General features: G+C 42.1%; 1 protein-coding gene across 1 annotated transcript in view; it reads right to left on the bottom strand.

The window, feature by feature from the left end:
• Positions 1-14981, bottom strand: part of abcg5 (ATP-binding cassette, sub-family G (WHITE), member 5) — a 20835-nt gene extending 5854 nt beyond the window's left edge. The window contains exons 1-9 of the mRNA XM_074645513.1: positions 14756-14981; positions 13194-13315; positions 10551-10687; positions 8006-8104; positions 6480-6612; positions 4572-4711; positions 3209-3338; positions 2830-3043; positions 1805-2010 (exon numbers count right to left, since the gene is read on the bottom strand). Of these exons, the coding sequence (XP_074501614.1) occupies positions 1805-2010; positions 2830-3043; positions 3209-3338; positions 4572-4711; positions 6480-6612; positions 8006-8104; positions 10551-10687; positions 13194-13315; positions 14756-14925 (1351 nt within the window). The 5' untranslated portion in view covers positions 14926-14981. The remainder of the gene's footprint in view (positions 1-1804; positions 2011-2829; positions 3044-3208; positions 3339-4571; positions 4712-6479; positions 6613-8005; positions 8105-10550; positions 10688-13193; positions 13316-14755) is intronic.

Genomic DNA, 14981 nt, shown 5'->3' with positions numbered 1-14981 from the left:
GTCTTGCGATCTGTCCAGGGACCCTGAATGGAATAAGCGGTTACATATAATGGATGGATGGATGAATATGTCTAAATGCATTCATGTTTTCTTCCAGGTAAGTTACAAGCATACAGGTTACTGATTTTTCCTGATATCTTGGCTGAGTAAAAATCAAAGCTAGTCGTTTGCCATCAGTCCATGTTCCAGATTCGCAGGTGTTCTTGGTTTCATTGAGACAGCTCATTCAACCTGTTTCTATCAGTCTTTATCTATGAGATTCAGTATGACATCCCTAATCACTACCTCTGGCTGTTTGGGCGCTCGTGGAGTGCTTTTAATCACCTTTTAACTCTAGTATGACTTCTGCTCAGCACAGTGTTTTATCACGTCTCTTATCCTCAGTATCTGTGACAGCCAGAGCCCTAAAGCTAAGATTTCAGATTCAGCTGATAACTGAAGAAGACAGTGAAGGGATAATCATCCCATATAGCCAATATCCTTCACAAGTTATTGTCTGTATCATCTTTTAACATACACCTTATGTATGAAATTTTACTAAAGCCTAATAACCCATTGGCTAAACCTCTCCAGATTTATTTAACCACCGTTAACCTTAATTTAACTAAGAAACAACAACATTTTTACAGTGTGTCTTAGCTGCAAAAATACATTACAATAAGTTAAAAACGACACAAAATACATATAACACGATCAGAAATAAGGTTCACAAAACTATCATCATACAGGTCCTAACATAGGACCTGTAGTTGCTGTTTCTGTCTGTGTCTATACATGAAATCTGTTAAGGTTTATCTGTATTTGAGGTTACCTCAAGTCACAGCAGCTGCTATAAAAACTAACCATGAACGTGCTTAACACAGAGAGACATAAATACATGTAGAGACAGACGATTTAGATAGTAAAGGTACTGTAGGTAAAAAGGCACTTGGGTTCATTGAGCTCTAAATGGACTAAAGGTCATTCTCCCCCTGTAGATAAACTGCAAATGCAAACTACAGTACCTCTCTAACAACTATGTAAAACCACAGTAAGTAACAGCAAATAAAAAAAAGGTTAATATGAAGGTTAATATTTATGCAAATACTCCTGAAATAAAGCTATTCATTCACATTTGTGATGATGATCAACTACAGTTCTAACCCATAATGCTTGTACTATGGCATATAACTTACAACTCATCTTTTACTCTGACCTACGAGACACACTGAAAGTACATGAAGGGCACTTTCACCGAGCAAAATCCAAGATATACATAACACGTTTCTGCTGAAGGGAACAAAAGTACTGCAGACAGCAGAGACCCCTTTCACCTACTGAACAAGAGATAAACGAGCTTACACGGCTGAGATGAAGACGTTTCAACCACGCTGTTTAACTTTTACTCAGGTGATAGACCACACACATCGTATCCACCTCATGTAGATAATTATTGGGTGATGTTATCAGACACTTGCAGTTAGATGGAATATAATGTCACCCAGACATTATGTAACTGCTGAAACACAGTAACACAATATCTGGGTGACATTAGATGGAATGTCACCCATGTTTTTTGCCCAAAACTGCATGTGATTATCATAAAGTGGGCATGTCTGTAAAGGGGAGACTTGTGGGTACCCATAGAACCCATTTTCATTCACATATCTTGAGGTCAGAGATGAAGAGACCCCTTTGAATATGGCTGTGCTAGTTTTTCCTGTTATAAATAACTGGCCTTTGCCAGTTATCTAGCGTCCTTTTTGACAAGCTAACATGTATTTTCCCCCTCTTTGTGCAGATGTATGGTGTTGGTGGAACTCACAGAGAGCTACAGCATTCAGCATGCCAGTGTAGGGCGAAGCACCGATGCTCTGATAGATGATGCCAATGCGGTCTTGCACGGCACCCTTGTTGACGTCGTTGTCTAAATGCATCACGAAGAAGGCCACAAAGAGACCGTAGATCAGGTTCTGCGACAAACGCATCAGAACACCCATCCTGTCCCTGGACAGGTTCCTTGTCGTCCGCCTGCACACAGAACACACATGGAAATACATGTGAACATACACAAAGGCATACAAGTGCTCAGGTGCGTATTCAAACAGCAACACACAAAGGGCGGGAGGGAGAATTGTACAGATGAGAGAGACGGAAAAGAACCAATAAGAGATAAGGCCATCAGACAAAGAGAGCAAACATGAATGCTTATGAGGATGATGACAGGAAGATATATGCAAGCAAAGCTTTTTGGCTGCAACAAGATACAGAAACATTTAACAGAAATGCTGTTCTATGCAGATGATGTGGTTCTGTTGGCTTCATCAGACCGTGACCTTCAGCACGCACTGGGGCAGTTTGCAGCCGAGTGTGAAGCGGTCGGGATGCGAGTCAGTACCTCGAAGACTGAGGCCATGGTTCTCTGCCGTAAAATGGTGGATTGATCCCTCCAGGTTGGGAGTGAGTCACTGCCCCAAGCGAAGAAGTTAAAGTATCTCGGGGTCTTGTTCACGAGTGAGGATAAAATGGAGCAGGAGATGGACAGGCGGTTCGGTGCAGCGTCTGCAGTTATGCGGGCGCTGTACTGGACCGTCGTGTTGAAAAGGGAGTTTAGCTGGAAGGCAAAAAGCTCTCGATTTACCAGTCCATCTACGTTCTAACCCTCACCTATGGTCATGAGCTTTGGGTAGTGACCGAAAGAATGAGATCACGAATACAAGCGGCTGAAATGAGCTTCCTTTGTAGGGTGGCTGGGCTCAGCCTTAGAGATAGTGTGAGGAGCTCAGACATCCGGAGGGAGCTTGGAGAAGGGAATAAGATAGATGAATCTACATAATATTCTGCACTGACCTGAGCAAAACTTCCAGTTTGGCTGCACCGCTGGGTGACTCTTTGCTCTTAAAGGGGATGGCTGGCTTGTCGGCCCGCTGCAGGCTCTGCTCCACTTTTCCCAGCATGCTCTGGTAGATGGCAGACCTCTGATAGGATGAAGTGATCTCATGCATGCGACTGAAGGTGGCTGCCTCCCTGTCACTGCTGCGCGTGTCCACTGAGGTGAAGTCAACTGTTTGACGTCACAGCAATTATTAAAATGAATATTTTAATGTCCATGCTACACACACTTTATTCTTTTAGATACTGTATTTTCTCAAGATGTACATATTCTTTATTTGTTATAACTGTGTGGCTATAATGTAAATATATGGTGCATTATCATAGCATGTAGTACCATAGATGTCAAAGGGGTTGCAGTACTCTGGACACTCATATCCACATTGGCTGAAGAAGTCCACCATCTCCTCTGGCTGCCCACAGAACACCAGCTCCCCTCGACTCATTATAGCTATCCTGCTGAACACCTGGGGGACAGACATACACACACAGACACACACACACACACACACACACACACACACACACACACACACACACACACACACACGCACACACATGCACACAAACAATTTTTAAATAAAGTTTTTAATATCATCAGAAAATACCCATCAACTGATCTACAAAACAGGATCTTCTGTCTTGATAGAAAATCTGTTTAAAGGGTAGATTCATATTTTTTCCCTTCTGAAAACAACACTCACACGACTACATGTTCGTTGAAATAGTTTTTGATTGCTGTAATTGTTTCTCCTGTCCATAATGACAGAGAAGATATGTCAATGGAAGAAATCCACAAACTTCCTCCTGAGTAAAAAGGACTTCTAAAGTTAATATGAGGCTTCAGCCAACACTGTCTCACGGCAGTTTGTGAAATAGTCATGAAATTTGATCTATTTGATTTGTGTACATAGACACGAATTTCCCTTTTTTTTCGTGACGCTCAGCACGACTTTCAACAATGTATTTTGTATCAATTTCCACTCAAGTATTTTCAAAATAAAACTACTTAGTTAGGTTTAGGAAAAGATTGTGGTTTGCGTTAAAATAACTCTGAAAGTGCCGTTACTCAAGTAGGGAAGTTACGTGACAAATAAATGAACTTTGACTTGTGGTTTTACACGGGACACGAACAGGGTGTCCTGTGTTTTTTGACCCACCCATCCACCATGACCTCCTTCCTACGGACGCTCTATATACTTTCCGGTTCAAATTACGTGGATTTAGATATAAATTGATTTCGTGCTGACCATCACAAAAACATTATTGAAATTCGTGCCTATGTACATGAATCAATACATTAAATTTCATGACTATTTCACAAACTGCTGTGTGACTGGGCTGCTTCAGCTGACTGAGTTAGACAAAGTGCTTCTATCCCTCCACTACAGCTCAGCAAGGATACATTCGTAGAAAGAGAGGAAATTACATACTTACATAAGATAACCTCTTGATTTGACTAACAGAAGGAGGACTGTGGATTGTGTCCCCCACCACTTCCATTAAAATCACATTATAAAGGGATGTCTTCATGTCCAGTACGGACAGGAGGAACAATTAAAGCAACCGAAAACACTTTCAATGTACGTATGGACATGTGGGTATTGTTTTAAAACAGTCTTGAAAAAAAAGTGAATCTATCCTTTAAAGGAAGTTTTAGTCACTCATTCTCATTTTCTTCGGTTTATCTCGAAACCCACCCTGAAGAGCTCCGAGCGCGGTTGGTGGATGGTTACTATGACGATACGGTTCCTCCTGGCCAGCTCTGCCAGCAGCACCACGATCTGATTGGCCGTCATGCTGTCCAGGCCAGTGGTCGGCTCGTCCAACAGGATCACCCCTGCAATGACATCATCCCAATGACAACATCGTCACCCTCCTGAAGGTGTGTCACACATTGAAACCTCGAGAACAAGGGAAAGGCAGGACAATAACTTTTTTCTTGTTTTAAGTTGGAAACTTTTAAATGTACTTTTTATTAAGTGGCACATGAAGGACTCTCAGCGGGGCCAACTTCACTTGTGAAGATAAGTGAGTCCTTTTTTTTTTGTTAATTACTCTAATTAGGACAATTAAAAGATTGCCTCTTTGCATTATGAAAGCAGAGTGGAATTAGCAGATGCTTTAATTGTGAGATTAATTCATTTCCTGGTTGATTGGAGAGGCAGCGAATGGGAACTCCTCATTACTCTGTGTGTGACTGTGTATGTGTGAGTCCATGGCCAGTCTAATCCTGAATGAGGACTGAGACCCTTCATCCTCCCTGGAGGACTGTAGACCTGATAAACTACACCTGGGATGAGCACACACACACTCACACAGAGGTGGGTCTCTGCTCATTCCCTCCGTGGTGTGATAACCCAGCCTTTCATTACTCTTCTCCATCATCTCTCCCTCTGTCCCTTTCTCTGTCCTTTCCTTAGTCCTCTCTTACTTAGATCCCTTTGTTTTTCAGCGTGGATTTCTAAAACTCTTTGGGGAGAGACAGGTCTTGTAGTGAACTTTCTTCTGTTCTCAGGATAGCACAGTCCTGCCTCCAGTCCTGTTGCTTCCAACAGTATATGCATGAAATATCATGTGTTATATATATAGGGCTGTCAAAGTTAACGCGATGACACGTTAACACAAATTTGTTTTAACGCCACTAATGTCTTTAACGCATTACTCAATTATGATTTAGCCCGGCTGCTATTCGATCTTTCAGATTTTTTTTAAGATAAAGTGAAGATACCGGTATCATATGAAACTAGAAAACCTAAGGAATTCATCGGTACCAACCATGTCATACTGGCTTGTCGTGAAGGAGGCTAACTAACGCTTCAAACTTTAAATTTTGACGAGGAAAAACTGTAATGGCAAATTTCAAAGGGGTCCCTTGACCTCTGACCTCCAGATATGTGAATGTAAATGGGTTCTATGGGTACCCACGAGTCTCCCCTTTACAGACATGCCCACTTTATGATAATCACATGCAGTTTGGGTCAAGTCATAGTCAAGTCGGCACACTGACACACTGACAGCTGTTGTTGCCTGTTGGGCTGCAGTTTGCCATGTTATGATTTGAGCATATTTTGTATGCTAAATGCAGTACCTGTGAGGGTTTCTGGACAATATCTGTCATTGTTTTGTGTTGTTAATTGATTTCCAATAATAAATATATACATACATTTGCATTAAGCAGCATATTTGCCCACTCCCGTGTTGATAAATCTCCCTTTAAGGTACATTTAGAACAGATAAAAAAATGTGTGATTAATTTGTGATTAATCTTGATTAACTATGGACAATCATGCAATCAATCGTGATTAAATGCTTTAATCGATTGACCGCCATAGTTATATGCAATAATTTTTACTAAGCAGAGTGTGCTGAACATAAGGGACATCTTTCTGATATCGTGTCTGAGCCTCTTTTGTATAATCCTCGTCCCATGTGTCTCAAAGCCTCACCTCTAATGCTTCAGTTTATCTACTCCACATCTCCTCATCTTCTGTAAAGCTTTAAGAATTTAAGGGATAATGACGTTTAACTCGATTCACCTTAAATTTGCAGCAATAGCACCCTTTTTGTGATACACAGATAAAACTCATATTTTCTGAGCTACTCACTTGGGTCCTGAAGTAGCTGGCTGGCGATGGAGACCCTCCTCCTCTCGCCGCCGGAGATCCCTGGGAAAACACGACCTCCAATAACACTTTTGGCCACATGACTCAGACTCAGCTCAGCCATCACTGCCGACACCTGCACAGGAGCCAGAGGTCAAGGGACAGGTGACAAGAGAGTAGCTACTTTTAACAAATCAGCTGACAATGGCCGACTGTAGACAATGTACCTGCTAGTTCTAATATTTTCTGCTTATTACTGCTCTCTGAAATATATCAGAGTGAAGGACAGGGCCAGGAGATTTACTTTTGTTTCCGATCAAAATAAGGAAATATTGAAATAAAGGGAATAGGAGGATGTTGTAGGTTTTAATTTTTAAGTCTAAAAATCATGAACCTAGGCAAAAAGTGTCTGTTGACTTTCTTGAAAGCTGCCTTGACAGCTGCACACTTTTGACCCTTTTTGACAAACATGCTAGCTATGTTTGTAAGAGGGGACATTCTAATTTTTTTTTTTTTGTATTGGACCAATATGGTAAACATACCACATTGATACAGTACAGATACTAGTATACATATACTGTATGTGTGCATTAAACGCAGGGGTTACAAGGAATACCAAACACATCTGACCTTTTAATGCCGTGCTTAAATCTATTTTTTCCTATTCCCAGTTACCCTGACGTTGGACATACTGTACCCATCTTTGAACTAACTGTGACTCAACCATATTTGGCTTAGATAGCCAAATATGCATCAGAATATCACAATGTTCTTGAGAAAGTGTCTTAAAGGACCAGTGTGTTGCATTTAATTATGCTTATAATATTCATAACTATGTTTTATTGGTGTATAATCACCTGAAACTAAGAATCATTGTGTTTTTGTTAGCTTAGAATGAGCCCTTCATATCTACATAGGGAGCGGGCCCTCTTCACGGAGTCCACCATGTTGCTCCGCCATGTTTCTACAGTAGCCCAGAATGGACAAACCAAACACTGGCTCTAGAGAGCCTTTAACGTTTTTACGTTACCCAAAGACCACCGTAGTTCTTCTACTCGCTTGTGAAACTGCGGTTACAAGAGCCGCAGAGTGCAAAACGGCGGTACCGCCAGCTACTGTCTGACTTCCATTTTGTTAAGGATGGCCTGGCCATGGCCTCTGAGCGAGGCGAACAGCGTTACCACAGTTTTGCACTCGGCAGCTTACGTTACCACAGTCTTGGAAAGGGCGCAGTGAGTGGAAGGGTACTCAGTTGGTTGCAATCTGCAACCACACCATGAGATGTCGCCAAATCATACACACTGTATAATAATGAATTGAAAAAAAATTAACAACTTCTAAATTTAGCTTACATGCTGTTATGCTGCTGAAAACCTTGTAATATGCTGACATCCTAAATAGAAATTCTGTTTCAAGCATCATCCCCCGTTTGTCTCCTTTTTGTATTCTCTCTAGCCGGGTGAAATGCCAGGTCTCAGCTATAGAAAACTGATAGAGTGGACGAAGCAGAAGAGGCTCTCAAAAGTCACCTTCTTCTTGATGGCTTCGGCCGAGTGCTTCCGCAGGGCAAGCTGAGCTGTGTAGGTCAGAGTCTCCTGCACTGTCAGATAACTCAACAAGTTATCACTCTGGAAAAGAAAGAGACAAAGAGAGAGTAAAAAAAGAGACAGGAAATAGAAATAGATAAGGAAGAAATGCATTGAGACAAATATCTCCTGGATCTTTCATATTTATCAAGGATATATTGTAAAATTGCTTCCTAATTTTCTACTTACAAGAGAGATGAATAGCAAGATGATGGGTTTATACTGAGGAAAGGTTAACACAATGCAATATACACTGCTGCTAGTAATTATCTCCACCAAGAAGCATATGTTGGTATGATCACCTCCGTCTTCTTCTTGTGTGTTCGTCAGTATTCAAACTACAATATGTCTTGAAACTAGGGCTGTCAATCCATTAAAATATTTAATCGCAATTAATCACATGACTGTCCATAGTTTTAACGCAAATTAATTTAAAGGCAGGGTTGACGATGTTCTCCAGTATACACTATTTGTTATATTGGTTGAAATGGTCTTTATACCCCGACAGCAATCCATTACTGATGAGCTCTGAAAAAGGAGCGGAAAAGAGCCGTCATCTGTAGCTGCTGTAATCCTGTAAAAACGTCTACCAATCACTGCCTCGAGGTCTGCTTGGAAAGAACCAATCAGATGCCTCTCTGCCTCCCTGCTCGTACTCTACCCTTGGCGTGCACCAGCCTAAACTCAACGCGCGTCGCCGCCACACGTTTCCTGAAGAATGGAAGAGAAAACTCAGCCCTGCAGTAGCACTGCCGAGGTTACTTGTCATGAGGTAGCATTGTTGAGGTCCTCTCTCCGCTCTGTGTCTGTGAAGTAGTTACGATGCGGCGGTGCTCGTACATGTTTGTGTGTGTGTGGGGGGGGGGGGGGGGGGGGGGTTTAGACGGAGCTCCTGAGGCGATGCTACTTTCAAATTATGCTAGCTTTCCAACATCGTCGACCCTACCTTTAAGGTAGATTTGCCAAGTATTTAATCCTCTTGTTAACATGGGAGTGGGAAAATAATGCTGCTTTATGTAAATGTATGTATATATTTATTATTGGAAATCAATTAACAACACAAAACAATGACAGATATTGTCCAGAAACCCTCACAGGTACTGCATTTAGCATAAAACAATATGCTCAAATCATAACATGGCAAACTGCAGCCCAACAGGCAACAACAGCTGTCAGTGTGTCAGTGTGCTGACTTGACTATGACTTGCCCCAAAACTGCATGTGATTATCATAAAGTGGACATGTCTGTAAAGGGGAGACTCGTGGGTACCCATAGAACCCATTTACATTCACATATCTGGAGGTCAGAGGTCAAGGGATCCCTTTGAAAATGACCATGACAGTTTTTCTTCACGCCAAAATTTTGTGTAAGTTTGGAGCGTTATTTAGCCTCTTTGTGACAAGCTAGTTTGACATGGTTGGTACTGATGGATTCCTCAGGTTTCTCGTTTCATATGATACCAGTATCTCTCTAGCTTTACAACTGAGCCCGCTACAACCTAAAAATCGCAAGTTAGAAAAGAAATTAGTGGCGCTAAATTGAATTTGCGTTAAGGTGTTATTATCGCGTTACGTTTGACAGTCCTACTTGAAACTTAATGTTGTCTCTGGCATGAACGTCCACGCAGCACACTCAGCAGCAGAAAAAGTGCAGATTTCAGAGTACTTATCTACAGTATCTTTGCTGCACATCCCTGCCCACTGTGTACTGTATATCCATACAGGACACATACAGCAATATACTGTATATCTGAATGATTATATATGGCAACTGGAACCTACTTCTGCCCCAGATACACACACTCTCTCACACACACACACACACACACACACACATTTATTGCTCTAACCTGCCGCCTGCCTCAATTAACACGTGGCGCCTCCCAATCCCACTTCTCCTTATTAGCCTCTCATCTGAATGACTTTAATATCAGGAGCTCATATCACCTCCTCATCTACAGCTTAGCAGGGGAAGTTAATGACGAGGCTTAGAGAGCAGAGGAGGGGGTGCTATCAGCTAGAAGAGGGAGATGATTTGAAAGGAAGCAAGGCCAGTTTTAAGCCAGTGTTTTTAATTCAGGCTTTGGATACACTTGAGCACCTCTCATTGAGAGATTAAGTGTATGAGGAAGCCAGCAAGGGCCTTTAGTTAATTTCACCCAGAGGCCAGGGCAACCTCTCCAGGAGTTTTTGCAAAATGGTGCGTGCTCATTGAGTTTGTGGTTTGGTATTTATGGTGGTTAACCACAGGCAACTTAATACAAACTGTCATGCATGCAGCCATTAACATGTGATACTGTAGGGGCAAAGTTGAACCTGATGTTAGTGTGTGATGGGAGCTAGGGCAAAGTGAAATGTGCATGTTGTTGCATTTTTCTCTTGTCTGGGTGTGCTGAAGACCCAGTTTGAAACATGTAGAAATGTATTTAATTCTTGAGATCACCAATAACTGATCGAAACGGTATGTTTCTGTGTTTCTGTGTGTTACCTGCAGCACGTAGGAGAAGCAGTCCTGATACTCTTCTCTCTTCAGTTTCATGCCGTTAACGAAGACTTCACCCAACAGTGTGCCACAGTTCCCGATCCTCCCTGAGATGGCATCCAACAATGTGGTCTTTCCTGACCCTTTACAAGGCAAAGTGCCCACACACACACACACACACACACACACACACACACACACACACACACACACATACACAAACACACACACACACACACATGAATACATATGTACATACAGTAGGATATCTGGTCTCATATTTAAAAAAAACTTAGATTGGCCAACAGACACATTGATTCCTGTTTGCTGCAGGGGGACTTTATTTTATGGTCCTGTCTGTTTTGTTTTTGAATGAATAGTATTGCCTCGTTATTGATAATAGTTCTCCGCAGTGTTCATACTGGTCTCATGAACATCCAGCCCGTTCTCATTCCCGTGGCATCAAATACCGACACTTTGTCACAGCCGTCGACGTTTGATACCGCCGCACAAGGCACCCTTTGGTGGTGGTATGAGATGCACCGGGCGTTCAATTAACTTTAATGTAAACCCATCTGCGACAGCAGTAAACACACAGAGAAAGTGCGCCGGGAGTGACTGGTGATGTAGATTAAAGAGCGAAAGGGACACAACGGGCGGGCGGGAGGGGAGTCCAACAAGCACAAGGCTTTCATGTTCTTGTCCTGTGTGTTACGTTACACTTTCACTTTACAACCGGCTGTTTGTTTGTGTGCCGTCTTCACGTCAAGTCACATTTTCACTGTTAAAACATCGTAGTTTTAAGTCCAACCATGTTGTTTTTTCCTAAACCTAACTAAGTGGTTTTGTTGCCTAATCCTAAACAAGTGGTTTTGTTTAATTCACAACATTAAGCACGTGTTTCCTGTGAGCTGAAAGTAACGGCGAGGGGTCTGACAAAGGGTACATCCCAGGTCTCTTATTTGTCGTTTCCTTGCTCCTCGCTCCTCGCTTGAACCGGAAGTTGTTCTGGTGCGCCATCTTGAAGACCGTCTCAAAGCTCTTATTTCTGCACGGAGGGGCGAGGAGGGATCTCTGAGGAGCGATGAGCGAGGATACACAAGAGCAGCTTTCAGGGAAGTCTTTTACCGACCGACACGCCCCCTTTTTGGATATCAGTCACTGATTGGACGCTGCTGCCGACCGGATTGATCTGATAACTTTACCTCTCAAAGTCGCTGAGTTTCATAACGGAGTGAAGACAGATCACAGAGTAAACGTTTTATATTTTAGTGGTCTTCTGATTCACCGTCTAGTTAAACTCTGTGTTAATTGTAGCTCTGAACAGCAGCAGAAGGACCTGCGGTATCTCTCCTTCACACACCTTTTGTAGTCCGTCTTCAGAACATTGTAGTTTTACCACGGCAGAACCACATCACTAACATCCGCCGCCGTCGCATCATTATCACGGAGCCTAGTGACAGTGCAGTCGGACTCTGAACACCACGGTTGTCTTTTCTTAAAGAGACTATTTGTAAGATTCAGAAATGCTGCTTAACAGCGACACCTGTGGCCTTGAAATCAACGAAAGTCAGCGTCGAGCTCGCGCTTGCTCGCTCTACATAGACATGAAAGAGCATCGCTCAATACAGTGAGGAGACAGACGTCAGCTAAAACCACAATATCACTCTATATTTCAGCTGCTTGGCAGTAATGTTAGCTGACCAGACGAAAGTCTCTCCATGAATCACTGCTGATCCTAGTGTTGGCTTTTCCTGCTCAGCGCAGGCTTCAGCAGCGGGGCTCCTCAACGAGTTACGTCATCGCCTCCCGACCGCAGCCGGCAGCCGAAGTCACCGGCACCCGGTCGGTAACGAGACGATAACGTAACTCGTTGAGGAGCCCCGTCACTTCACAAGACACGGAAAACCTCTGTTGGTCTGGAAGAGCTGCAGCATTTATTTCTGCACAAATGTCCACTCTACATTCACTAGATATTCTCAGAGCTAAACTAACTCTTCTGCAGTGTGGAGTGAGCGCGCGTTCACATCTAGAGGTGGAGCGAGACAGCGAGGACGCGCGCGCTGTCTGAGTGAAGGAGAGCAGGCAGCGGAGACGAGGCTCCGGCCTCACGCAAGCGCGCATATGCGAGCGCGCATGTGTGCCGACCCGCTACATTTATACGCTTCAAAAGTTACAAACAGTCCCTTTAAGACCTTCTGAATTCTCCTCCTCATCTTTCCTTGACCTTGTGACGTTTTCCATTGAGGTCAAAGAAAAGTGGTTAGGAAAAGATGTTAGGACGTAATTTTTTTACTTTTCGACCTTAGCCATAGTTCCTGGTCTCTCCATGCATCCCTGGTGGGAGGGACTAAGACGCAAGGGAAAGATGCAAGTGAGGGAAACGCGGCTGCAATTAAGAGACTTGGGATGTACCCAAAGCGTCAGTATATGACGAGGTAGGATGAGAACATGTGGGAGCAATACGTGTGACCATTTTCACACTCTAGCCTGAATGAAAGGTCCTGTCAAAATGTAAGAGTGTCTAATAACTAAATCACTCATATCAGATCTGATCTTATTGTAGTTATGTTCCTAAAAATATCCTTTCAGAGGATAAACACTTAAACACGTTTAAACACTCTTGCTCTTTGGACTGGAAGCGCAAACCTGAATTGCCCAGTATGCCCATGATCTGTCCACTGTCTACGTGGAAGGAGACATCACTGAGGATCTGACGAGTCCATCGCTTCTTGTACGAGGGTAAGTCCCACCACGGACCCACACGCTCACTGGAACACAGACATTTTCAACATCAATATTTTCTAACATTCCCAGAACAGAATCAATCCCCGCTATGAAAATGATAATCATTTCATTTGAAAGTATGTAAGTAGTTATCAACAATCAGCAATGTGTCTTATTTGACACTAGATAATAAGACAGAATGTCCCCATGTGTTACACATTACATTTCTATTTCTGCTATTTCATTAGAAATGAGAGTTAGAGCGAGTCAAATTGTAGATGATTCAACCCAAAACTGCCTGTCAGAAAAGAGCATCAAGAATCATATTGTCATGAACTGTATTCCTATAATCATCAATCCCACAATGATAAACTCAGGCCTCCTATTTGTCCAACCTGTACCTGCACCTGTGTAAACTGTCCACTAATAATTAGTAATTCTAATTTAATTGTATTTCTTTGTTCTGTCTGATTGTGTGTACAATCTTATCTTTTGTCTCTTTTCTCTTTTCCATCCTTTTAATATTTGTTTCTCCTTTTCTAATGCAGTGATTGTCAAAGTGGGGACCAGGGACCCCCAGGGGTCCGAGAAAAGTTTTCAGATTCATTAATTTAAATTGCCATGATATAGATTTAAAAAAAAAAAAAAGACTTCATAGTTCAGCGAATAATATTTAGATTTTTAAAACTATACCGTATAATAGTTCAGAAATCCTATTCTAATCTAAGCAATCTATAACTCTTATAATCTGCAAATATGTTTAATATGTGTCTAATAGGGGTGTCGCGATATGGCGATAACTGTGATATTTAAAAATGAAATATGTATATTATGTTAATAATATACAGTACATAATGTAAATAATCCAGCACTTCTTAAATCACGCTTTTGTACAGTTATGGTTACAGACTCTCTCTTCACCTTCCTACGCTCGCACACAATAAACAGTTAAAGTTAAAGATGTATTTGACTGATTGATAGCATTCTTATTTTTTTTCAAATTTGCTATAGATATCGTGATAATATTTTTATCGTGAATTCTTCTGGCCACGTTAATCATGTAGTGAAAATCTGAAAGCCCTAATGTCTAATATCTTTTCTAGCACATTTCTCTTAGGCTGTTCTCTCACATTACTAAAACTATAGAAGTGTAAAAAAACAAATAGGCTACATCATATTATTCCAAGGGACATACGAGACATATGAGTTGGTCCCCGGTATATTCTCTATCTTGTGAGGGGTTCATGGCTGAAAAAAGATTGAAACTCTGTTCTAATGTATTAAGGTATACCTCGGAGAGTGCCCTAATCAAGCCCCTGAGGGTTATATATTAATTTGTAATTTTGCACATGTGTAGACAAATAAACTAAACTACATGTGCATAATAATACAACATCATTTATATCATGTCATCTCATTGATTCTTAGAGTCTGTTATTGTCTCTCAGTCATCCTCTTGTACACTCTGTGTTGGCAGCTTTTACCTGACGGTGTAGGAGATCTTGCTGACACTGAGACAACAGGAGGGCTCTGATCGCTCCTCTCCACCGTCCCTCCCCACATCCCTCTTCACCTCCGACACAAACTTGTAGGACTCTCTACTTTTGGTCCCGTTCTCTGGCTCCACCGCCTGCACTGAATAAACTTTGTTCATGTCTCCGGCGGACAGTCTGCTTCTCCAAACAATGATCAAGTCCGTCTCAGATCAGT

Source organism: Sebastes fasciatus, chromosome 9 (assembly GCF_043250625.1).
Source record: "Sebastes fasciatus isolate fSebFas1 chromosome 9, fSebFas1.pri, whole genome shotgun sequence".
Classification (NCBI taxonomy): domain Eukaryota; kingdom Metazoa; phylum Chordata; class Actinopteri; order Perciformes; family Sebastidae; genus Sebastes; species Sebastes fasciatus.
The sequence above is the reverse complement of the archived record's forward strand: the minus strand, read 5'-3'. Positions and strand labels throughout refer to the sequence as shown.